General features: G+C 50.2%; 1 protein-coding gene across 1 annotated transcript; it reads left to right on the top strand.

Moving 5' to 3' along the window:
- Positions 1-1,587: 1,587 nt before the first annotated feature.
- On the top strand, positions 1,588-15,398 carry LOC117887171 (zinc finger protein RFP-like). The gene is made up of 7 exons (XM_034789497.1): positions 1,588-2,084; positions 5,025-5,120; positions 5,753-5,983; positions 6,297-6,319; positions 7,051-7,166; positions 8,743-8,802; positions 14,655-15,398. The coding sequence occupies exons 1-7, from the start codon at positions 1,668-1,670 to the stop codon at positions 15,164-15,166; spliced, it is 1,455 nt and encodes a 484-aa protein (XP_034645388.1). The 5' UTR covers positions 1,588-1,667; the 3' UTR covers positions 15,167-15,398.
- Positions 15,399-26,147: the final 10,749 nt, after the last annotated feature.

Here is a 26,147-nt window from a genome sequence, read left to right as displayed (position 1 = left end):
GGTGGAGATGTAGCCAATGGTTTTAGTTTATTGTTCATTTATTGTGTGATGTTATGATTAACTAACATGTCATATATAATCATTGTATGCTGAATAGATTTAAGATGTTGAGATTATAGAAGTATAAGACTGATCAGTAATCAGAAGGGATAAGTACGTATTAAGTATGTAAGTAAGCAGGGCTGAAATGCAAGGCCTACAGCCTGAGGCCTGTAAGATGTCAGTTTAGCCATTCTAGGCCACAGGCTTAAGAAATGCTTGACATAAGTAACAGGTTTCAGAGTTGCAGCCGTGTTAGTCTGTATTTGCAAAAAGAACAGGAGTACTTGTGGCACCTTAGAGACTAACAAATGTATTTGAGCATAAGCTTTCATGGGCTACAGCCCACTTCATCGGATGCATGCTGTGGAAAATACAGTAGGAAGATATATATATATACACAGAGAACATGAAACAACGGGTGTTACTATACACACTATAAGGAGAGTGATTAGTTAAGGTGAGCTATTATCAGCAGGAGAGAAAAAAAGAACTGTTTGTAGTGGTAATGAAAATGGCCCATTTCCAGCAATTGACGAGATATGAGGAACTATGGTGGTGGTGCGGGGAGAACATGGGGAAATAGTTTTACTTTGTGTAATGGCCCATCCACTCCCAGTCTTTATTCAAGCCTAATTTAATGGTGTCCAATTTCCAAATTAATTCCAATTCAGCAGTCTCTCGTTGGAGTCTGTTTTTGAAGTGTTTTTGTTGTAATATTGCGACTTTTAGGTCTGTAAACGAGTGGCCAGGGAGATTAAAGTGTTCTCCAACTGGTTTTTGAATGTTATAATTCTTGACGTCTGATTTGTGTTCATTTATTCTTTTACGTAGAGACTGTCCGATTTGGCCAATGTACATGGCAGAGGGGCATTGCTGGCACATGATGGCATATATCACATTGGTAGATGTGCAGGTGAACGAACCTCTGATAGTGTGGACCTAATCACATCAGCCACACTACACATCAGCCCCTTTACACTGCGAAAGTAGCCATAGGGCTTGTCTATACTTAAAATGCTATAGTGGCACAGCAGTGCTGCTGCAGCATTTCAGTGTACACACTACTTATGCCAACAGGAGGAATTCTCCCATCGGTGTAGGTAATCCAACTCCCCAAGAGGTGCTAGCTAGGTTGATGGGGAAAATTCTTCCATCATCCTAGGGGGCTAGGGGGACATGGGGTCGTAGATCCGCTTTTCCACACCCCTGAGTGATGTAGTTATGACAACCTAATTTTCAAAAGTAGATCAGGCCTTAGTGTAAATGAGAACCAGGCCTGTGAAACACTGATTCCAACTTAACCCAGATTTTAACTTGTGACTTTAGTATCACTCCTTAGACAAACAAGCCCTGCTCCTGCAAGCTCAGCATTACAGCTGGGCACTGATGCACAGGTAAAGCTCCAGAGACCCATCAGCAGAGGGGTTGGTTGCAGGATCGGAGCCTTATGGTACATTTTTCACAAAAGCCTCGAAGGCTGGAATGTCAACAACTGGCACTTTCCAGCTCAGCAAACAGCATGAGTCAGTTCCAGGAAGGGAAACACGCAGTTATTGTTGCAGGCTGGGCATATTTCTGAGCTCATAAAAGTGAAACTAACCCTGTTACACTGTCAATAGGGAGCCATGGCTTCAGAGAACCCCGTGGGAAGTCTCCAGTATGAAGCTACTTGTCCCATCTGTCTGGAGGATTTTAAAGACCCAGTGATTATAGACTGCGGACACAATTTCTGTCGAGCCTGCATCACCCAGTGCTGGGAGGGATCCGATACAGCCGCCTCCTGCCCCCAGTGCAGAGAAACTGTGCAACAGAGAAACCTCAGGCCAAACAGGCAGTTGGCAAATGTCTTAAAAATAGTCAAACAACTGAATTTACAGGTAATGAAGGCTGCAGGAGGTGAGAGAGTGTGTGTGGAACACCAGGAGCCTCTCAAACTGTTCTGTGAAGAGGATCAAACCCCCATCTGTTTGGTATGTGACAGATCCCGGATGCACAAAGCTCACACTGTGGTTCCCATAGAGGAGGCTGCCCAGGAGTACAAGGTAAGTAATCACTGTCCAGTCTAATTCATTCTAATAGGATTTTAATTACTGGTTAATTTCATCACAACTTGGAGGTCACATTTAAGTTCTCTCTTCCACAGCTATTGATGTAACTGCATCATTCAGCTCTGTAAAGCCTTCACTGTATGAAAAATTATATGAAAAGAAATGTACAGGACAAGGTGGCAAAAGAGACAAAAACAGAGGCATTAAAGATCACAGATGTGGGAAACATTTCTCTGGGAAGCTTGGAAGCAATTTTGAGACCAGTTCCCACTGGTGAGATAAGGAATCTTACAGCCCAACTGGAACTGTTAAATGACCAGTGAGGTTTAAATCACATGAGCTGCAATCTATGTGAGAGAGTTGCCTTCAGAGTGGAGAATGGGATGTTACAAGCTGTTGTTGTTGTTACTGATTTGTATCTGTGAGCGTGGTTGTTGGGGGAACCTCACTGAGATTGCTTAATCAGGGCAAACTGCAAAGAATGGGGCAGACGATCCTCAAAACTAGTGGTTATTTCTAATAATTAAATTTACCAATCCAGCAACAAAACAGCTTCTACAATATCTTACTGGTTACCCAGAAGCCAAAAATACAGTTCCCTTAAAGCAATCCAGCCTTAGGCTCCCACCCAGACACCCAAGTCAAATATGATGAGGATCACTGAAGATCTTATTCATCATATAAGAAACTTCTACCAATCCCAAGGAATCAGACACATCACCCACCAGGTCAATGACTATTTCAGATCTTACCCAAATACACCCTTATAGCCAATTCTTATTAACTAATCTAAGATTAATTGAAAAAGAAAAGAGACAGAGTGTTGTGATTAAAGATCATTATACATGCAGATGTTCCTAGGTCAGTTTCATAGTAGAGGTGGTGAGCTGTTGACTTATAAAAAGTTCTTTCAGAATCAGTTCCAAAGGTTATTGTTCAATAGGCAATCCCTGTGTAGAGTGTTTAAATTCTTCCATGAGAAATAGCAGGGTAAGCCAGGCTGTAGCTGTAGCTCAGTCTTGCAACACAAAACTTCCCATGGTAAAGTCCAAGCAGACTTGAGATGAAAGGATTGGGGCCCTAGAGTCTTTTATAGATCTCTGGCAGGCTGCCATAGCTTCTTGATAGCAGTTAACCCAGCAGGGATTCCTTGGGTGAAGAATAAGTAATGTGCATTGTCCTTTGACGTAAAACCTCCCATTTCCTATGTGTACACAGGTAATTAGTTGCATTGATTAACATAAGGCTATTAACTATTCAAAGGTAGTTTGCTACAAACTTTAAAGAGAAATAAAGACGATGTTATTGCACCCAATTTTCATCTAAATGCATGGGCGACGGGTATAATAGGCCAGGGGAGGCTAAGCCTCCCCAAACAGCTGCTGACCTGCTGCCTTTGAGAGCGCAGATGCTTGGGCCATGGCCCCGCCTGCACTCCACCCTGAGGCCCCATCCCTTTGATCTCTGACTCAATAGATCATACTAACAGCCAGGAAAAGAAGTTTTGTATCCATCAGCTAATAAAATCATATTTTGAAGCTTCTAACAGATAAAGGTAAGCACAGACAAATATAGTTAGCATTTACTTCTAATTCTCTAACAATACAGACTTACATTTCAAACACTCTGGTCTACTAACATGGTTTTGATAACTATCCACAAGAAATGGCCCTGATTACCATTTCTATATTTTTCTAGTATCTTTTTAAAGGTTGAATTTGGGTCATTTAGCCTGCTGGTTGTTTAACCCTCGCGGGCCCAGTGTCACAGTATCACAATATTTATTATTGTTAATATTATTTGCATCACAGTATCCACTATAGACCTCAAAAAAGATCTGGCATCACAAAACACAGTGAGGGTTTCCCTGAGGAATTTTCAGACTAAATAGACAAGACAAAGGGTGGGAAGGGGAAACAGAAGCACAGAGATGGGCAGTGACTTGCCCAGGGTCACCCAGCAGCAGACCCAGGAAGATACCCCACATCTCCTAAGTCCCAGACCAGTGCCCTAACCACTAGCCTGTAATTAATAAAGGCCATAAAGAACCCTTGAGAAAGGTCCCAAGTTCATTAGGATACTGAGGTTTCCCACTGGGATTCTGAATTCCTGCTCCCTGAGTGGTGAAACCCAGGTGACAACCTGCACTAGTGCGGTTCACTGACCTAAATACTGTGTGGACCTTGAGTCCGCACACAAAAGGGCTCCAGATAGCGTAGGTCCATGCCAAATACCATTGGGATTAGACTGAATTTCAGCAGAACTGACGACTGGGTGGTGCTGATCTGTATCAGTCTGAGCTGTTTTAATCTGTATGTGGGAAGACCAACCAAGGTGGTTCCATTAGTCCTACCATGCAGCCTTTTGGATTCTTCCAAAATCCACTGCTTCTGGGCACTTTGCTTTGGAGGCTAGCTACCCAGAAGGCATTACAAATGAGAGTGTTTAGGACCACACTTTGTCAAACCCCAACTATTCCTAACACAAATCAGCATGGCTAATGCAGTTTGTCCTAATGCTTAGACCAGTTCTGTCCAACCAGTGCCATCCCCAGAAGTTCAGGGCTGAAGTTCAATGGGAGTTGGGCTCCTTTGAGTATCCCAGCCCATATTTCTAGCCCTGATGCCTTCTTGGATTTATATCACTTTGTAAGTTAAACTGTCTCAAAAATGGGTTTATTGATTCACCACCATGTGACTCCAGTTTCTTGCTGGTTTAACTCAAGGGGAAAAGAGGACAAATAATTCCAAAGACTGAATATAAAACACTCCCTGTCTCAATTAGTTTAATCTCCTTGGTGTTCCTGCTGTCATATACCTAGTAGGGCCAACAGTCACCTACAGCGTCTCTGGTGGAAAAACAACTCAACCCACCCCGCTGCAAACACTCTCAGCCCTCAAAATATAAACAACCATATCATTTCTGTTCCTTCAGGAAAAGATCCAGGCCCGTTTGAGGACGCTAAGGAAAGAGAGAGAAAAGCTCCTGGGATTTAAAGTGACTGGAGAGGAGCAATTCCAGGAGTATCTGGTAGGTATCCATTGTTATTAACCTGCAGGGACTTGCAGTGGGAGGTCTGTTTGGAGACAGATTCCTCTGTGGCCTCAGGGAATGTGGGCTTCTTTCTGTTTCTTCATGATCACAGATTGCTGTGTTTGATTCATGTCTGTGCGCACACATACATAGACAGGGCCTTAGAAACCCTCTCTCTTGAGCAGGATAACATCTTATTCTGCAGAATCTAAGCTCCCATTCCAATTAATGAGTTAATTTCTAGCCCTTGCGGCTTTCACAAAATTCCTCCCAGGGGGGAATTGACTATGTCTCATGCAGAGTTGTCTGCCCAAGTCTGCAGTCATTTCCCACATTCTCCCCAGCATCTCTGTCAATGTAGTGCTGAGTTCTGCCTTCTGCTGCTCTGGATCATGATAGGCACAGGCCTCTGATAACACAGTGCTCTGGCCATGTCAGACATGGAAACATCCCATTAAGAGGTATCAGGGCCAAATAGGAAGGTGTTAGAAAATCCTCACCCTAGAAACCCCAGGGAATAGTCAAGTATCAGACGTCTAGAGTTTGCAAAAAAAATTCTCTCTCTTGCACACTCTGTGAAAGGATCCTAGACTATGTCCCTTGCCTGCCCTTTCCTTTTTTTTTTAAAGATACAGACGCAAACTGAGAGGCAGAAGATTGTGTCTGAATTTCAGCAATTGCGGCAGTTCCTGGAGGAACAAGAGCAACTCCTGCTGGCCCAGCTGGAGAAGCTGAACAAGGAGATTGTGAAGATACAGAATGAAAATATCTCTAAATTCTCTGAGGAGATTTCCCGTCTCAGTGAGCTGATCAGTGAGCTGGAGGGGAAGTGTCAGAAGCCAGCCAGTGAATTCCTGCAGGTGAGACTATGTTAGAAACATCCCAGATCCCAACACAGGGACAGGACAGCTCCTGAATCATGGGCACAGGAGTCCAGCTGTCAGAGATCACAGTGTAATTCAGTGTGTGCATTGCTGACATGTGAATTCCTATTGTTCTTTGAAGAGTTACAGACTCATTTATGTTAGAGATGACATTAGCTCAGCCAGTGCATGGCCCTGAGGCCAGGGCAGTGCCTCTTTCCCCCATATCTGCAAAATCCCTTCTCTGGCTTCCCCAGAATGTGGCAGGTGGTACTGAGATTGTTTGTTTTTCTGTCTCTCTCCCCTCTAGGATTTCAAAAGCACCTTGAGCAGGTATGTGGTTCTCAATCACTCCCCCTTGTGCTTTATGATGTTGGGAAAGGGCTTGGAGACCATATTAACACCACATCTCCCCAGGGCTTTACAGCAAAATGTGTGGTGCAGGGTCACATTTGGATACTAATCTCTCTGATGAACTTAATCCTGAGGTTCAAATCCTGTTATACAAGCCTCTAGAATGATCTATTCAGTGGGGAAAATTTATCTGAAATGTTTTCTAGTGGGGGACAGGCTGCCTCAGGATTCTGGGGATGGAATATGGTTCTTTCACCCCCAGGGCACTGGGTAACATCATGCACCAGTCAGCAGTGCTCAAGAGTCTTTACCACCAGAGGACTCTTTGGAGACATGTGTGGAATGAGCTGGTTTGGGGGGAACTGAGGTCTCAGTCTAGTTCCTGAAGAAAGATCCCATAACACTATGCACACATGAGAGATGGGAACATACCAGTATTAGTGCATGGAGACCAAGGAGAGAACTGGCCATCAAAACTTGATTCCTCTTTTATCATCAGATCTGCTCTGTCCAAGCCAGAGTTGAAGAATATGAATGGGACCTTTGGAGGGAAGGTTGTACTGCCATGGCCTGTTCTGCACCTGCTCTGAGGCTGGGGGAAGTGGAGGAATTTTAATTCCAGGCACCTTAGAGCAGCAACTTCCTGTAGCAAGGAATTATAGTGAGTTAGTAAATGAAATGTAATAACATGAAATTCTTTCTCTCTCCAGGTGTGAGAAGGGGATGTTCCAGCAGCCAGTGGAGATTTCTCCTGAGCTGGAAAAGAGACTCAAGGATTTTGCCCAGAAAAATATTGCTGTAACGGAGACTCTGAGGAAGTTCAAAGGTACAAAGAAGGGATCTAGGAGGGGAAATGAGGGTGTGTCTCTGAGGCTGTGGGAAGAGATGGGCTCTGGCCCTTTGATCATAATTAAGTTATGTATCTATGTAATAAAAAGTGGAAAGTAGACAAACTAAGCAGATGTCATCGCAGAAACCCAGGCATGAGGATTTCTCACATTGATTCACTCTATCAGCTTTGGTACAATCATTAATGTAAAAATACAGCAAAATTTAGGATACCTCAGTTTCTCTCTCCCAACTACAGAACTTCAGGGCATGCGCTCCAGCACTGTTTAGCATCCACAGCTGCGACTGGAGTCAGTAGGATCTGCAGGTGCCCAATGCCACTGAGAACCAGACTCCAAGTGCCTAAAGGTCGCACCCAAAATTTAGACCCTAAATTCAAGGCACTTGTGAAATGTGGACCCAGTCTGTCATTGTGCTCTGGCAGGTCGTGAGGGTCAAAGAGGTTTGTAGGGAAGGTGCACATCTTGGAGAATCCCTCCAGAACAGGAGCCTCTTGTGCCTACTCCACAGCAGCTGCAGGTGTAATGTTGACTGACCCTGGTCATCGGGATCAAACCTGGGATTTCTCAAGCTGAGTGTATGAGCCTCTATTGGATGAGCTAAAAGCCACATGACTGTAGCAGATTCACCAATCTCTAGATGGTCTAGATGCCACTAGAGGGAGACAGAGCACCACACCAAGCAGGTGTGGGTTACATAGGCAGGAGGAGTGTTCCTGGGAGAGCGGGGAAAGTGGAGTTGTTGAGGGCAGGGCAGAGGAGAGAGGGGTGGAGTAGGGACAGAGGAGTGTGGCCAGGGTAAATTTGTGCCTCTGATACTCTGTTCCTGTCAAAGCCATATAGGGGCCAGGGAAACAGGGGTGCAACTGTAGCTAGACCTCAGGACTTCTATAGCCTATCCCAAGGTCTGCGCTAGCCCCTGAAGCCAAGAATAGGAGACCCACAAATTGCTTCCCTTCTGTCTCTTCACCAGTGCAGGGGTGAATCAGGCCCATTGAGCCAATCCTCTCCCTGCCTCAATTTCCACATCTGTAAAGAATTTTGTTATTTGTATTTCAGTCTATGAAGGACGAGAGCCCCACTGTGTTGAGCTCTGTACAGATACTGAGTAAATAGACAAAATAGCTTACAATGCAGGATTAGGGCCTTGAAAAGTCTCAACATTCCAGATCTCAAACTGACCAAAGTGTGTAAACTTACATTCATGCTAAAATCTTTGGAAGATCTGTCTAATTTATGACAAAATGCAAAAGGAGAATGAGACAAACCAGCTGGGGTCTGGAGGATGAGGGAACAGGAAATCTGTCTTCCACATCATATCTCCTTGGATGGCTTTGAACTTAATGGATGCTAGTTCTGTTGATTTGTGATGGCTGAATGAAAGAGAAAATAGAATGTTTCAGATTAGCTTTTTAAAGACAGATCTGGGGGTGTCTCTGTCTCAAACTGTTTCTCTTTGATAATTAAAACAGAGATATGACAGTTAAGAGTGGGGATGTCGGTATAAATATGACAACATGAAATCTCATCTCTTTTATCCTTTCCCGCTCCCAGATGTGCTGCCCTCTGAAGTAGAGACAAGAAGAGGGAAATCCCTGGGATCATACAGACTAGGTGAGATTTTGGAGATTACCATTCAATGAAGAGAAAAATCCTGTGAAAACAGGAACTTGTAGCTAAATTTACCGAACTTTAATTTAAAAGAAAAAATGTTATGAAAACAGTCTTATAAACAAATAGCTAAAGGCACAAACCAAACCAGCACTGACCATGACACACAACCCTAAACATTAAAAACACAAACATGAAATACTGAGGAGATCCCAAGATGAAGTCACACAAACAATCCTGACACCAACAATAGCACTGAGTCCATGCACCCATCGATGAACAGAAACACTTTCACTGACCAATGAACATCCTTAATGCTCACCCTGGCATTTCCATACATGTCCATGTGCCTTTGAAATATTCAGGTGAGAGGGTCAGTACCGGGTTTACCATGGCACCAATGGTGCCATGGTGCCGGGCCCAGAGTCAGAAGGGGCCCCGGCCATCCCGATCCCCTGGCCGGCTGAGCCGGCCAGGAAAGCTGTCCCTGCTCCTTCCCCGCCCCACCTTTTCCCACCCCTGCTCCACCCCCTGCTCTGCTCCTTCCCCCGAGTAACCTCCCGGGGACTGCTGCAGAGGTCAGGCATGCCCTGCTCTCACTGGCCGGCAGAAAGTGGAGCGACCCAGCCCGCTCCGCACCGCAGTTGAGTGCTCCCTCCTCCCCCAAAGTCCGGGAGCCAAGCGGAGTGGGCTGAGGCCGGGTCACTCTACTTCCTGCCACCCCATGAGTGCGGGGTCGGACCCACCCTGCAATCACTGGGTGGCATGAACTGGAGTGACCCGGCCCCAGCCCGCTCCATCGGCTCATGCTGGGGTGCAGTTTCCTCCTGACCCCCAAGCCTGGGGAGGAGATGGAGCAGTGGGGAAGGGGCATGGGATGGGGAAGAGAAGGGGATGGGGAAGCGGGGGCAGGGGGAAAGAGGCAGTGGGGAAGGAAGGGGGTGGGATGGGGAGGAGATGGAGCTGTGGGGAAGGGGCATGGGATGGGGAAAGCGGGGGCAGGGGGAAAGAGGCAGTGGGGAAGGAAGGGAATGGGGTGGGATGGGGAGGAGATGGAGCAGTGGGGAAGGAGCATGGGATGGGGAAGAGAAGGGGATAAGGGAAGTGGGGGCAGGGGGGAGGGAAGGGGGTGGGATGGGGAGGAGATGGAGCGGTGGGGAAGGGGCATGGGATGGGGAAGAGAAGGGTATGGGGAAGCAGGGGCCCAGCATGCAGATCCCCTTGGCAGCAGCTGGGGCTCCCCTGTTAAGCAGGCCCATCGAACCCTCACCCTGACAAGCCCCACCTCCCCTGCATCTGTACCACCCCGATGAGCCCCAACCACCTACACCTAGATCTCCACCCAAATGAACCTGACCCCCACTGCACCCAGACCCTCCACCCCCGCTGAGCTCCAACCATTTTCACATGGTCCCCCCTGCAGACTCCCATTGCCCCTGCACCTGGCACCTCCCTGTGAATCCAGATCTCCCACTGAGCTGCCTGCACCCAGACTGCCCCACACTGAACCCTCTTACCCCCATCTGGATCCCCCCACACTAAGCACTTGGATCCTGCTGCCAGGCTGAGTCTTCCTGCCCACATCTGGTGTGCCTGGCGCAAAAGGAGCAGGGCCCCAGGGTGTTTCTGTGGCAGGCCTAGCCCTTTTCTTCTGTCGGGGTCAGGTGCAGCCTCACTGCCAAGTCCCTGTCCCAGAGGGGCGGGAGAGGCTGCAGGGTATTCTCTCACCTCCATGCAGCCAGTGGCCTGTGCTCCCCACTGCCATGGTGGAGCTTCCACATTTATTTATTGTAAAAAAAAATTGCAGAATTTTAAAATATTATGCACAGAATTTGATGTAGAATTCCCTCAGGAATATGGGTCACTGTACAACTGTGATAGTGGGACTGTGAAGGGGATGCTGGACAGTAGGGAGCATTGTATAAGTAGGAGTATTGCCAGCAGATCGAGGGACGTGATCGTTCCTCTTTATTCGGCATTGGTGAGGCCTCATCTGGAGTACTGTGTCCAGCTTTGGGCCCCACACTACAAGAAGGATGTGGAAAAATTGGAATGAGTCCAGCGGAGGGCAACAAAAATGATTAGGGGGCTGGAGCACGTGACTTATGAGGAGAGGCTGAGGGAACTGGAATTATTTAGTCTTCAGAAGAGAAGAATGAGGGGGGATTTGAAAGCTGCTTTCAACTACCTGAAAGGGGGTTCCAAAGAGGATGGATCTAGACTGTTCTCAGTGGTACCAGAACAAGGAGTAATGGTCTCAAGTTGCAGTGAGGGAGGTTTAGGTTGGATATTAGGAAAAACTTTTTCATTAGGAGTGTGGTGAAGCACTGGAATGGGTTACCTAGGGAGGTGGTGGAATCTCCTTCCTTAGCAGTTTTTAAGGTCAGGCTTGACAAAGCCCTGGCTGGGATGATTTAGTTGGGGATTGGTCCTGCTTTGAGCAGGGGGTTGGACCAAATGACCTCCTGAGGTCCCTTCCCACCCTGATATTCTATGATTCTAGGGGATCTGTGAGTGGGAGATCTGGGTAGGGGGTATGGTGTGCAGGGTGCTGTGCAGTTGTGATGGGAGGTCAGTGGGAGGGGTCTCTGGGCAAGGGGTGTTGGGCATAGCAGGTCCTGGGGCACTGGGCATAGGGATCTGTGGGGGAGGTCTCTGGGTGAGGAGGCGCTGGACATAAGGGCAGGGCACTGGGCAGGGGGGCAGAGTGGAAGGGACATGCTGGCAGCGCAGGGCTGGGCGGCCAGTGTGCATATAGCAGTTGTGGGTTTGTAAACAGAGCCCTTGTGCTGGGCTGAGTGGGGCCGCTCCTGCTGTGCTGCATTATCCCCAACCGGCCCCTCGCTCTGCGGACCACTCCCCATCACATGCCCTATTTCCCCAATGGGCGCCCACAGATATGTTTGGCGCCGGACTCACAAAAAGTTAATCCAGCCCTGGAGAGGGTTACCACATTCCTCTGCATTCCCCCATGTGAAGGGCTCTCTCCCATTGCTCTTCACCAGCAGGGCCGGCTCTAGGATTTTTGCCGCCCCAAGCAAAAACAATTTTGGCCACCCCCCTCCCCCGTTTTTTTCTTACCCCACCCCCAGCGCCGCCTCAACTCCGCCCCTTCCCCATATCCCCAGCCCTGCCCCCTCCCCCCCAGGCTCTCAAGCCTAGGAGGGAGGGAGGGAGAGGGAGAAGCAGCGCGTGCGCCGCGGCCACTCGGGGTCTCCCCCTCCCTCCCAGGCTCTCAAACCTGGGAGGGAGGGGGAGATCCCAAGCAGCTGCGGCACACGAAACAGCTGTTTCGGGCGCCTCGACCACTCGGGATCTCCCCCTCCCTTCCGGGTTTGAGAGTCTGGGAGGAAGAGGGAGCAGCGGCGCGCGAGCGGCAGCAGCGGAGGTGAGTTAGGGCGGCCGGGGCACATTTTTAGGGGCAGCATGACCCGCGCCAGAATGCCGCCCCTAAAAATGTCTCACCCCAAACACCAGCTTGTTTTGCTGGTGCCTAGAGCCGGCCCTGTTCACCAGCATTCCACCTTTCTCTTCCGCTGGGCAGGGCTGAGGTCTCCCATTTGAGCTGGTTCCTTCTTCCTATGTTAGAGATACAGTTCCCCTCTGATGCTGCCACCTCCTCCCTTCTCTCTGGGCTGAGGAAGGAGCTACTCCTCCCAATGCCACCTCCTGGTTACCACTCTCTGGTCTTCAGTGGTTCTTCCCCAATGCCCCACCCCCTTCTCTTCTCCCAGGCCAGGGAGAGAAGCATGGTCTCAGTGTACAGCTACACCCTGGGTTTACATCTGTTTCCTCCCTCCTCCCACTCCCCTCCCTGCAACTTCAGATTCAGACCTTCCTCTCTAATCCTCTGAGGAGCAGCCCCAGATGCAGTTGGGAAAGGGGGAGAGAGGCAGTTTCTGCAGCCCCCACAGCAGCTTCCAGCAGCCAGGGGGAGGAACTGCCAGGGCATTTCTGCTTGGGCTCAGGCACTTGGGGCAGAGAAGCAGCTCCCTGGGCTGGCGTTGTAAATCAGAGACCATGTGCTCTAATCTCTGTGATTCTTTCCCCCTCCAGACTCTTTGCTACCTGAGCTAGAGCAGGGAAGGGGAGATCTCTGGGATCACACACCAAGAGTGAGCCCTGGGGGAGATTTTCCTTCAATTAACAGAAAATCCCATGAAAACAACTGTCCCCCACACCAGTAACCAGACACATTATCCCTGCCCAGCTCCAGAACCCCTTAATTGTGATCTGAGAATTTAAATTGTCATGGACAAGCCTTTTCAATATTCAGTCCAGGGTAATCAGTGCCGGTGGAGACAGCTCTCTCCTCACGGCTGTCACATCCTCTCCCTTTCACCTGCGGGGAGACTTTGCCCCCGACTCTTCTCCAGATCCTACCTTTCCTTTGGGCAGGGCTGGGCTCTGCCACTAGAGCTGCTTTGTGGATTGGGGAGTTGGTGTCTCTCTAGTGCTGCCACCTGCAGCCCTCCCTTCTCTATGGTTTGGGGAAGGGGCTGCCCCCACCCAATGCCACCTCCTGCTTCCTGCTCACTGGCCTGGAGTCATTGGCTCTTCCCCAATGCTGCATCTTCTTCTCTGGTCCGTGGCCTGGGAGTGGAGGATGCAATTTTGGGAGGGAGCTTCCCTTTGCGGTTCAAAGCTGGTACCTGTGTCTCTGGATCCTCCTAATTCAAAGCTTTTTGTGCCTTCTTTGCTGTGTCTTTGCCACTGGGAATGAAGCAGCCCCAGGTACAGAACAGGGAGCTACTGCCTCTATAGCAGAGTTCCCAAACTTTAACAACCCGCGAACCCCTTTCACTGAAATGTCACTTCTCGTGAACCCCCTCCTAAAAATGAATATTTCCAGAGAGTTTTTCCCCTTACCTCAGCATAAATTATAAAAGCAGTGATCTTGGAAATATAAAATGTGTTTTTATGACATGCTTATTACACACTATTTATTAATTATTATTTATCGTTACAGTATTTTTATTACATTATGAAAATTGCAACACTCTTCCAAGAGCTCACTTTTGTAGCTTGTATCACTTTTGATTAAGCCTGTTATAAGACAAGGGCTCCTATCAGAGGCGCCAGTAGAAAAAACGGGTGTGGGGGCAAAGCCCCCGTGCACCCCAGGTCCTGGAGGTCATCACCGGAAAAGTGGGGGGGCCCCACAGGGGCCGCCAGAAAAAAAGGGGAGGGACCCATGTGCGGGGCACACCAACGTGGGGGCAGCACGTAACCCTCATCACCCCCCCGTACTAGCGCCTCTGGCTTCTATGTTACATCAAGGAGAATCAGAAGTGAAACAGCATGAAGGTATTTAAGAAGCAAACTCAAAGAGTTCCTCCTACATAAGCATTCAGGTCTTGAGCAGTCCAGGCAAACAATCCACATTACAACAAAGCTTAAACTCGTTCTTCACAATAATTTAAAAACAGCACTAGCAGCCTATTTAATTTTAAAAACAGCAAAAAAATATTCACCTCCCTTTTTATTTAGTATAAGGAGTCTTGCAGTTTCTATCTCCTCAGTATGATAGACATGCTTGCTTTGATCTGCTTAGCTCTTGGAAGTCCCCAATGCTCTGGGCTGCTGGCCCTCTCTGCCATTAGGGAATTTTTTTCCCAAGAACCCCTGTAACAGTTTCAGAACCACTGCTCGATAGCCAAATAAGAAGATGCAAAAGTGGCTCCCATTGCCGAGGCTGAGGAACTGCTCAGTCTCAGGTGCCTAGGGCAGAGGCAGCTCCCAGGGGTCCAGGACTGTCCCAGCCAGAACAGGGCTGCTGGGGAGTGTGAGAAAAGGTCCCAGCCTCCCCCATGGCTGAGCTTTGCCCCTAACGCTCTGCTTCTCTCTCTCCCCAGTGAATGTGACTCTGGATCCAGACACAGCTCATCCCCAGCTCGTCCTGTCTGAGGATCGGAAAAGTGTGAGATGGGAAGACACACGACGGGATCTGCCCAACAATCCTGAAAGATTTGACACTGAGATTTGTGTGCTGGGGTGTGAGGGATTCACCGCAGGGAGACATTGCTGGGGGGTGGAGGTGGGTAATAGGGGATACTGGGCTGTGGGGGTGACCAGAGAGTCTGTGATGAGGAAGGGAGGGATCAGCCCTAACCCTGAGCAGGGAATCTGGGCTGTGGAGCGGTGCTGGGATCAGTTCCAGGCTCTCACTTCCCCACGCACCCCTCTACCTGTGAGCTGGGACCCCAGGAGGATCCGGGTTTGTCTGGACTGTGAACGGGGACAGGTGACATTTTTCGATGCTGGTGACGAGAGCCCACTGTTCACTTTCCCACTGGCCTTGGTCCCTGGAGAGAGAATCCGACCCTGGTTCTGGGTGGGAGGATCCCAGCTCAGACTTAGTCCCTGAGAGGGGTGAGGGAGGAGATATACCCGAGGGACGTGAAATTAGCCTCTCTAGCCTCACACTTCCTTTTTTCTATGACCCTGGAAGTCTCCTGTCTACCCTACAGTCTCTATTGCCCTGGAGGCTCTGTGGGGTGTCTGGGGGTGATTGAGGTAGAGAATAGGGCTACCATACGTCCGGATTTCCCCGGACATGTCCAGCTTTTCGGTCTATAAATAGCCGTCCGGGGGGATTTCTAAAAATCTAAAAATGTCCGGGATTTCCCCCCGGTCGGCTATTTTATAGATCGAAAACCGGCAGCAAAGCCCCTTCCTGGCTCCCCCCATCCCCTGCAGCCTTAGCACGCCCCCAGCCCCGCAGCTGTCTTCCCCCTCCTCCCCTCCCCTGAACGCTTTGACCCCTGCTCCTCCCCCTCCCCTGCTTCCCGTGAACATCTGATTCGCGGGAAGTCTGAAAACAAGCAGGGGCAGGCGGGCAGCAGCAGCAGGTAAGCTGGGGCAGGGGACGGGACGTGAGAAGGAGGGCTCCAGGGAGGCACGGCGCGGCCCAGTCCAGCCCTGGCAGAGCGGCTCCGGCCCAGGCCCCAGGGCACCGGCACCGGTTCCGGCCAAGAACCCCCAGCCACAGCCACAGCGGCTCTGGCCCTGGCCCCAGCGGCTCCAGCCTGTCTCGGCTCGGGCCCCGGGGCGCCAGCCCCGGTTCCGGCTGAGCACACCGGTCCATCCCCAAGCCCCGCGACCCTGGCCGGAGCGCAGCCTGATTCCTGGGCTCTTGCTAAAGCCGGCCCTGGTCAGGTTGGATGGGTCAGGAGTTTGGGGGAGAGTTGTCAGGGGGGCAGGGGTGTGGAGAGGGGTTGGGACAGGCAGGGAGCAGAGGACGTTAGATGGGTTGGGAGTTCTGGGGGTCTTGTCAGGGGGCGGGGAGCAGTTGGATAGGGGGTGGGAGTCTTGGGGGTCTGTGTGGGGGAGGGGGTGTGGATATGGGGCGGGGGTGTGGAGAGGGGGTCGAGGCAGGCAGGGAGCAGAGGGGGTTGGATGGGTCGGGAGTTCTGGGGGTCCTGTCAGGGGGCGGGGAGCAGTTGGATAGGGCATGGGTGTCCCGGGGGTCTGTCTGGGGGCAGGGGTGTGAATATGGGATGGGGGTGTGGATAAGGGTCGTGGCAGTCAGGGGACAGGTAGGGTCTTAGGGGGGTGGTTAGGGTGGGGGGTTCTCAGGAGGGGGCAGTCAGGGGACAAGGAGCGGGGGGGTTGGGGGTCCTGAGGGGGGCAGTCAGGGGGTAAGAAGTGGGAGAGAGAGTGCATGGGGGCGGGGCAAGGCAGGGGCGGGGCTAGAGCGGGGCTCCTCCCCCCCCAGTGTCCTCTTTTTTGATTGTGGAAATATGGTAACCCTATAGAGAAGCCAATCTCATTGACCCAAGGATTTTTCAGCCTGTTTGTCACTGTCCTCTATGGCGCAGGAAGTCAGACAGTGGCACTGAGACATGGTGGGAACAGCCCACTGAGAATAAAAAATGGGCTCCTCTAGCCTAAGTCATCCTAGTGTCTGTGATCATGCAGGACTCTCATCTACCTACCCCCTGGCTCATCTCTTTGACCCTGGAGAACATCTGTCCACCCAACCACTAATACCTCATCTCTATGACACTCCTGTCCCCTCCCTCCCAGCAGCCCTAGGAATGGGAAGGGATTGAAGAACCCCTGAAGCATCAGGAGGAGCAGAGGGACCCTGAGGGACAGACAGAGGGCTGCAGGATCAGAACTGATGGAGGGTCAGAGGCAGAAGTGCTGTGGGGTCTGGGGCTCTAATTACCAGTTGGGCTGGGGAACACACAGATTTGGGGGGTGGCAGGGACACCAAACTAATTAATTGGGATCTGGGAGGTTTGGGGAGAAGCTGGAGGCACTGCACCAGCAGGGAGCCTGGAAAATGGAGACCCAGGGACTGCCAAGTGTGACCTACAGGTCACCAGGGAAGGGATGCTATGTTGAGGAGAAGCAGCTGGGAGGTGGGGGGCGGAGAGGAATGTTGTGACACTTTATGATATTATTGATACCAGTGTTATAAATTTAAAATGAGTCTTACCAGATATGCTGTATAAGGTATTAATGAAAATGTTATGATTTGCCACGTATGATCATCTTATTTATATGTTTGTATCATCATTCTACTGTGAATTACAAATATGTGTGATATACCTGTATTTCAAACTTGAGCTGTGTTTCTGGGTGACACCCTTAGACAGATTTGCATCAGCACTATCTAGCCTAGTCAAAGGCCTATCGAGAGCAATCAGCTGTACAATGAACCCATTGAAAGAAGCCAGGGGCTTCACCTTATGTGTCAGCGGGACATGTAGGGGCAGGCCAGTGAATATGGAACTCTAAGACTTTTCTATGCCCATGTGCTGTGGCTATGTTTGAGACAAAGGATGTACAAGCCACATGGAAAGGATATAAAAGACAGTTGCATCTTCCCAATTTTGTCTTCAGTCCTGCTTCTCACAACCTCTGGAATAACTGCTCGACGAACTGAAGCTCTGAAAAAAGGACTGAATCATAGAATCATAGAAGATTAGGGTTGGAAGAGACGTCAGGAGGTCATCTAGTCCAACCCCCTGCTCAAAGCAGGACCAACACCAACTAAATCATCCCAGCCAGGGTTTTGTCAAGCCGGGCCTTAAAAACCTCTAAGGATGGAGATTCCACGACCTCCCTAGGTAATGCATTCCAGAGCTTCACCACCCTCCTAGTGAAATAGTGTTTCCTAATATCCAACCTAGACCTCCCGCACTGCAACTTGAGACCATTGCTCCTTGTTCTGTCATCTGCCACCACAGAGAACAGCTGAGCTCCATCCTTTTTGGAACCCCCCTTCAGGTAGTTGAAGGCTGCTATCAAATCCCCTCTCACTCTTCTCTTCTGCAGACTAAACAAGCCCATTTCCCTCAGCCTCTCCATGTAAGTAATGTGCCCAAGCTCTCTGGTCATTTTTGTTGCCCTCTGATGGACTCTCTCCAATTTGTCCACATCCTTTCTGTAGTGGGGGGCCCCCAAACTGGACACAATACTCCAGATGTGGCCTCACCAGTGCCGAATAGAGGGGAATAATCACTTCCCTCGATCTGCTGGCAATGCTCCTACTAATGCAACCCAATATGCCTTCTTGGCAACAAGGGCACACTGCTGACTCACAAATACAGCTTCTCATCCACTGTAATCCCCAGGTCCTTTTCTGCAGAACTGCTGCTTAGCCAGTCGGTCCCCAGCCTTTAGCGGTGCATGGGATTCTTCTTTTCTAAGTGCAGGACTCTGCATGTATCCTTGTTGAACCTCATCAGATTTCTTTTGGCCCAATCTTCCAATTTGTCTCTGGACCTATCCCTACCCTCCAGCGTATCTACATCTCCCCCCATCTCAGTGTCATCTGTGAACTTGCTGAGTGTGCAATCCATCACATCATCCAGATCATTAATAAAGATGTTGAACAAAACCAGCCCCAGGCCCAAATGACCCATCCAAGCTGTGCATGTGTTACAGAGGAACTTTACTAGCCAGCAAATTCACTGCTAAGAATCTGATTTATGGACTCTGAAGTCTAACATATGTATCTGACTTCTTTGACATTTAATAACATTCTTTTCTTTTCATTCATAATAAAATCTCAGTTTTAGATACTAAAGGTTGTCTGGCTGCATGGTATTTTTGGGGGAGAAGAAAGGAAAGGAAAAAAAACAGGCAATAATGAAGTAAAACAAAAGTAAACAGAGAAGCCTGGGGAAAGCAGTATGGTGGTGGGAAACTGATGAAAAGAGTGAAAACAAAGCAATCCTGAGAAGGGAAAAACTAAGGGGGAAGTGCAAGGGGGAAGGGATAAACTCAGGGAAGAGAACTGGGAACACAAGTTGGAATAATCTGTGATAGGGAATAAAGGAGATTTAGGGGGAGACAGAAAAATAAATGGACGAAAAATGAGGGCAAGAGACAATGATGTGCAAAACTGGGTGACATGAAGTAAAGGAATCTCAGTCCCATCTGACACTCACACACATGGGGATCCTGAACAAGATTTTGCTAATATGGTGTAAAAGGCCTTGCTGAATGGGGTATTTCCATCTCCAATATCTATGTGTCTGTAACCCTTCAAAGATCAATAGTCATTCACATTTCAGGCATGTCTACACTGAGTTACACTGCGATCTCTGACTGCTAGTCCCAGGGTACGTCTACACTTACCTCCGGGTCCGGCGGCAGGCAATCGATGTTCTGGGATCGATCCCGGAAGTGCTCGCCGTCGACGCCGGTACTCCAGCTCGGCGAGAGGAGTACGCGGCATCGACGCGGGAGCCTCCCTGCCGCATCTGGACCCGCGGTAAGTTCAGACTAAGGTACTTCAAATTCAGCTACGTTATTAACGTAGCTGAATTTGCGTACCTTAGTCCGAAGTGGGGGGTTAGTGTGGACCAGGCCCCAGTGTCCACAATTCAGAAGCTGTCCTCTCCCTGTGTTGAGATCTGGGATGTTTCTAACACAGTCTCATCTGCAGGAATTTACTCAGTGGCTTCTGATACTTCCCCTCTAGCTCCCTGATCAGCTCCCTGAGACAGGAAATCTCCTCAGAGAGTTTAGTGATTTATTTTCATTCTGGATCTTCAGAATCTGCTCGTCTATCTTGGCCAGCAGGAGTTGTTCTCAAGACACAATCTTCCGCCTCTTGGTTTGTGTCTGTTTCAGTAAAAAGAAAAAAAAATAGGGAAAGGGCTGGCCAGGGACATGGAGGGAACTGGAGTCCTTTCATGGAGTGCTGAGTGTGTAGGGGCAGAATTTCTTTGCAAACCCTAACATTTTGGAAATTTGACTATACCCTGTGGATTCTCTCATACCTTTCTATTTGGCCTCAAGCACTTTTCAGTCTAATTAGCTAAAACTTGGAAACAAAAAGACATTTCAAACTGTAAGCTGGGATACTTGGTTTCAACTGTCCCTGATCCCAAGGTCCCAGTTTGGCAGGGTATTTAAGCAAGTACTAAACTTTAAGCACATATAAGGGTGGCACCTCATCTGAGCACATCTGCTGGATCAGGCCCCAAAGTCAGGTTAGGCAGAGGTGCACCTAGTTTATGAATCCTGCTGGGGATTGGGCATGTACTCAGTGCCAAGCTGCTTGGGCAATGTCAGGACTCAGGAGGCTGAGTGCAGGCCCAGCTGCCAAAGTTTAGGCACCTTGGGCACTTTAATGGTGGAAACCTAGGTGCCTAGGGAATTTATGTGCCTGAGGGGGTAGGCAGCAGCTGAGTAAGGGTCTTGTGAATGCCTGTGTCACCTAAATATTGGACATGTTTGGCTATTTCCCCCTTGTGAATGCCACCCAAATAATTTAGAATCACTTTCAGTTTTGTGTGAACCTCACACAACCAGGGCCGATGCAACCACTAGGCAAACTAGGCGGCTGCCTAGGGCGCCAAGTGGTTGGGGGCAGACAAAAGCGGGCTCCGGGGCGGCGGTGGAGTGGAGGTGAGCTGGGGCAGGGGGGGTGCGGGGAGGGCCGCCTGCAGCAAGTAACGGGGGGTGGGAGGGCGGCACACAGGGGACCCGCTCCCTACCCCAGCTCACCTCGGCTCCACCTCCTCCCCGAACATGCCGCCTCGCTCTGCTTCTCTCCCTCCCAGGCTTGCGGCACCAAACAGCTGATTGGCGCCGCAAGCCTGAAAGGCAGGAGAAGTAGAGCAGCGATGGGTGTGCTTGGGGAGGGGGCGTAGCAGAGGTGAGCTGGGGTGGGGAGCTGCCGCACAGTTCCCCAGGCCAGGGGGGGAGGGGGGGGGGGCGGCAGGGGGGGGGCGCCGCGGGGGGGGGGGGATCTGCCACAGGGCTCGGAGGGGGCGCAAGGTGGAAGTTTCACCTAAGGCACGAACCAGACTTGCAACAGCCCTGCACACAACTCTCAATATAACAAAAACATTGTCAAACAGGCTTCAATCAGGCAACTCTCCCACAGGAGAAGGGCATGCAGGATGGGGTCCACCCTGTAAAGTTCCTTTATCTCAGCTTAGACAGACATTATACCAACGCTTTTGAAAACCCAATCTGTTTTCAAAACAGCTGTTTCACGGCGGCAAGCGCTGGGAGCTAGGGGCAGAAGCGGAGCCGCAGCACGCTCAGGGGAGGAGGTGAGCTGGGGCGGGAGGGCGGGGCAGGGAGCTGCCGGTGGGTGCAGAGCACATACCAATTTTTCCCCATAGGTGTTCCAGCCCCGCCGCACCCACGGAGTTGGCGCCTATAGTATGACACTGCAATTCCCCATATTCCTTGTCCTCGGACACATCTACCTTCATTTAAACAATACAGATGGTACCATAGTACTTGATCTCATTGTCCACATGGGACTCTCCCAGGCAATCTCTGGACCAACCCCATACCCACAGATGTACATTCAATTATATCTTCACTCTAGGACTGGAAATTTGAGTTTTCGTAAGTGTACCACACTCGTGATCTGATCAACGCCTCATCCAGGCAGAGGTCAGAGCCTTCCATCCTTCCCACCTCAGAAGCAAACAATCAAAGCTGGTCACCCCTGAAGGCTCCTGAACTCTCTAGGTTTTCAAATTACCCTAAGAGCCCAAGCCCCACAATTACAAGGCCAAGGTGCTGGTGACTTAACACAATTACCGATGTTCACTATCAGATGCCTTGCTCACAAGCTGCCCACTCCTCCACACCAACTGGGATGACCACAATGCTCCAAAGATGAATTTCAGCAGATGGAGTGCACAGGCAGAAAGTTAGAACATCATTGGAGCAAAAATCTTTCTGAATCCCTCTGCCAGCAGCACAAATAATACTCATAGAACTAGGCCTCTGCAGCAAAGCAGGTGAAATAACCCTTCAACTCCCCTTCAGTGAAAGCAGCAGGGGTACGGCTGGCAGATATAGCCTGCCTAGCAATTTATCTAATCAACCCAAAATGCACACCCCAGGCACCAGACCCAAGCATCAACCACCATGAATCATAGAATATCAGGGTTGGAAGGGACCTCAGGAGGTCATCTAGTCCAACCCCCTGCTCAAAGCAGGACCTAATCCCAACTAAATCAACCCAGCCAGGGCTTTGTCACGCTTGACCTTAAAAACCTCTAAGGAAGGAGATTCCACCACCTCCCTAGGTAACCCATTCCAGTGCTTCACCACCCTCCTAATGAAAAAGTTTTTCCTAATATCCAACCTAAACCTCCCCCACTGCAACTTGAGACCATTACTCCTTGTTCTGTCTTCTGGTACCACTGAAAACAGTTTAGATCTATCCTCTTTGGAACCCCCTTTCAGGTAGTTGAAAGCAGCTATCAAATCCCCCCTCATTCTTCTCTTCTGGAGACTAAACAATCCCAGTTCCCTCAGCCTCTCCTCATAAGTCATGTGCTCCAGCCCCCTAATCATTTTTGTTGCCCTCCGCTGGACTCTTTCCAATTTTTCCACATCCTTCTTGTAGTGTGGGGCCCAAACTGGACACAGTACTCCAGGTGAGGCCTCACCAATGTCGAATAGAGGGGAATGATCACATCCCTCGATCTGGTGGCAATGCCCCTACTTATACAGCCCAAAATGCCGTTAGCCTTCTTGGCAACAAGGGCACACTGTCGACTCATATCCAGCTTCTCATCCACTGTAACTCCTAGGTCCTTTTCTGCAGAACTGCTGCCTAGCCACTCAGTCCCTAGTCTGTAACAGTGAATGGGATTCTTCCGTCCTAAGTGCAGGACTCTGCACTTGTCCTTGTTGAACCTCATCGGGTTTCTTTTGGCCTAATCCTCTAATTTGTATAGGTCCCTCTGTATCCTATCCCTACCCTCCAGCATATCTACCACTCCTCCCAGTTTAGTGTCATCTGCAAACTTGCTGAGGGTGCAGTCCACACCATCCTCCGGATCATCAATGAAGATATTGAACAAAACCAGCCCCAGGACCGACTCTTGGGGCACTCCGCTTGAAACTGGCCGCCAACTAGACGTGGAGCCATTGATCACTACCCGTTGAGCCCGATGATCTAGCCAGCTTTCTATCCACTGTGACAGACCCAGACCAGTGGTGTACAGGAGTCTGGTAGAGGGCAAATATATTGGTCACTGGATGAGTAGTTTTCTGTTCCCTGAGTGACCAGAGCAGGGGCTGCACTAGAGTAATCAGGAACCTGCTAGAACCAGTTAAGGCAGGCAGGCTAATTAGGACACCTGGAGCCAATTAAGAAGAAGCTGCTAGAACCAATTAAGGCAGGCTAATCAGGGCACCTGGGTTTTAAAAGGAGCTCACTTCAGTTTGTGGTGTGAGTGTGAGGAGTTGGGAGCAAGAGGCGCAAGGAGCTGAGAGTGTGTGCTGCTGGAGGACTGAGGAGCACAAGCGTTATCAGACACCAGGAGGAAGGTCCTGCGGTGAGAATAAGGAAGGTGTTTGGAGGAGGCCATGGGGAAGTAGCCCAGGGAGTTGTAGCTGTCATGCAGCTGTTACAGGAGGCACTATAGACAGTTGCAGTCCACAGGGCCCTGGGCTGGAACCCGGAGTAGAGGGTGGGCCCGGGTTCCCCCCAAACCTCCCAATTGACCTGGACCGTGGGTTCTTCCAGAGGGGAAGGTCTCTGGGCTGTTCCCTAACCCACATGGTGAATCTCTGAGGCAAGAAAATCCACCAATAAGCACAGGACCCACCAAGATAGAGGAGGAACTTTGTCACACTGGTGTCAGAGGTGGGATCTTGGGGTGCACAGTGCGGCGGAAGAAGGAGGGTGATTTAAAAACAACAACAACAAAACAAACAAAAAAAAGGGAGAGGGTTTATTTTTTTCACCACAATGGATGACGTAGTGCGGGTACTGATCCAAGGTACAGTGGCCCAGCAGGAGGCTACCCGTGTCCAGGCAGCCGCCCAACAGGAGGCAGTGTGGCTGCAGCAAGAGACTAATTGCCTGCTGATGGACCAAGCTGCTCAAGACCGAGCTATGTTGCGGGAACTGGTAAACCAGATAAAGTCCCTTACAGAGCTGAATCGCAGCCATGATGGGACGCGGCTCATATGGGCCAGCCATTGGCTGCAGAAAATGACACGGGAGGATGATGTAGAGGCATACCTTCTGGCCTTTGAGAGGACAGCCCTACGGGAGGCCTGGCTTCAAGATCAGTGATCTGGCATCCTTGCCCCATTCCTGTGTGGGGAGGCCCAGAAGGCCTACCATGATCTGCCTGAAGAGGCTTTGGCAGACTACCCCCAGCAGAAAGCAGAGATCCTGGCCAGATCTGGGGTAACGACAGCAGTATCATGGTTGGAGGTACCAGGAAGACAAAACCCCGGTGTCCCAATTGTATGACCTCATCCATCTCGCACAAAAGTGGTTGCAAACAGAGTCCCGGAGTCCGGAAGAGATACTAGCGGTTCTGGTCATCGACCGATACATGAGGGGACTACCACCAGACCTTCGTGCCTGGGTAAGCCAGAACGAACCCTCCACCTATGATGAGGTTGTTGCCCTGGTACAGAGGTGAAGGACAGCGAGGGAGCTGACCCGACCAGTTAAGGAAGAGGCACCACGGGTTAAACTAGCAGCACCAAGCCCTAAAGTTCGGGTGACTGGGCCACCAGGAGGGCCCAGGTGGAAAAAGAGAGAGGCTGAAGGCCCATCAGAGGCCACAAAGAGTCAGAGCATTGAGGGAGAAGAGGATCGTGATGTTAGACTGCCCAAACCAAGAGACCGGGGAACGCCTAGGGCTCCATACAGATGTTATGCCTGCGTGGAGTGGGGACACATAGCTGCACAGTGTCCCAATGCTGAGCCGCCTATGCAGTGTAACCTGGGGAACTGGGCAGATCCATGCTCCCTAATTCACCTTGTGGGGGTCTCACTAACCCCACATATGTATACCAGACCAGTGAAAATAATGGGGTAGGGACCACGGCACTGGTTGATTCGGGGAGTGCTATCACGTTTATCTCAGGGAAGCTCATGAAGCATAGTCAGCTGCTGCAGGCTATTCGTACGGGGATAACATGTGTCTGTAAGCAGAGTCAGGATAAGCTCTACCCTGACATCTGGTCTTGAATTATGGTGAGGGTTGAAAAGAACTTCAGGAGCTGATCTTGTTTGCAGAGGCACACCCACCTGCCTAGCCTGGGACAACAACAACTGAAAGTGGTTACTTTGGCTGGTGTGGGATCCCCAGTTTCTCTGTTATTGGGGCAGGAAGAATAAAGTGTTGTTACCCTGATTCTGTGAATCAAGGCCAGTGGAACTGTTGTATGACAGAGGGACTCACCAGTAACTAAGTAGCACTTGCTAGACAGGGGGCATGGGTTACAAAACCCAGTGAATTGAGAGAGGTTGGTGATAGGGATGTGTACCTGATGGTATGGGCCCCTTTTGGGGGCCTGGAACACCAATTGCATTACCCCACCACACACACACACTGTTGAATAGCAGAGCTAAGTTTGCTTCTATTAGGAGTCTAGCTAGAAGTTGCTGAACTGAATTCACTTTGGGCCAATGGTGCACCAGCACTGGGGCTCCCCTACTACAAGCTGAAATCACTAAGAGCTGAAATCACTAAAAGAGCTAAAATTGCTGAGCTGAGATCACTGAGTGCTGTGTTAACCAGTGCGGGAGCCTGAAGATATATTGCTAAGCAGCTGGCAGAGCTGAGCAGTTTGTGGGATGGTTGGAGTGGCCCATGGAACAGTGAGCGGAGGGCGCAGAGTGGAGCTGAGCCATTTGCGGGGGCAGCTGGAGCGGTTCATGGGACAGCTGGTGGAGTGGAGCGACTGGCAGAGCTGAGCAGTTTGTGGGACAGTTGGAGCGGCCCACGGAACGGGGAGCAGAGCGGAGCAGTTTGCGGGGACGGCTGGAGGAGCAGAATGGAGCGGCATGGCACGGCTGGTAGAGCGGAGCCATTTGTGGTAAAGGCTGCAGCAGAACTCCACGGAGAGGTGAGGCAGTCGGCCTCGGACCACGT

Source organism: Trachemys scripta, chromosome 14, assembly GCF_013100865.1.
Source record: "Trachemys scripta elegans isolate TJP31775 chromosome 14, CAS_Tse_1.0, whole genome shotgun sequence".
Taxonomy (NCBI): domain Eukaryota; kingdom Metazoa; phylum Chordata; order Testudines; family Emydidae; genus Trachemys; species Trachemys scripta.
Note: the sequence above shows the minus strand (reverse complement) of the source record. Positions and strands in the feature narration are given on the sequence as shown.

Coding starts and splice junctions, on each gene's coding strand:
- LOC117887171 (XM_034789497.1), top strand. CDS start 1,668: ATGGCTTCAGAGAACCCCGTGGGAAGTCTCCAGTATGAAGCTACTTGT. Junction 5,121..5,752: donor AGCAATTCCAGGAGTATCTG/GTAGGTATCCAT, acceptor TTTTTTTTAAAG/ATACAGACGCAAACTGAGAG. Junction 5,984..6,296: donor CAGCCAGTGAATTCCTGCAG/GTGAGACTATGT, acceptor TCTCCCCTCTAG/GATTTCAAAAGCACCTTGAG.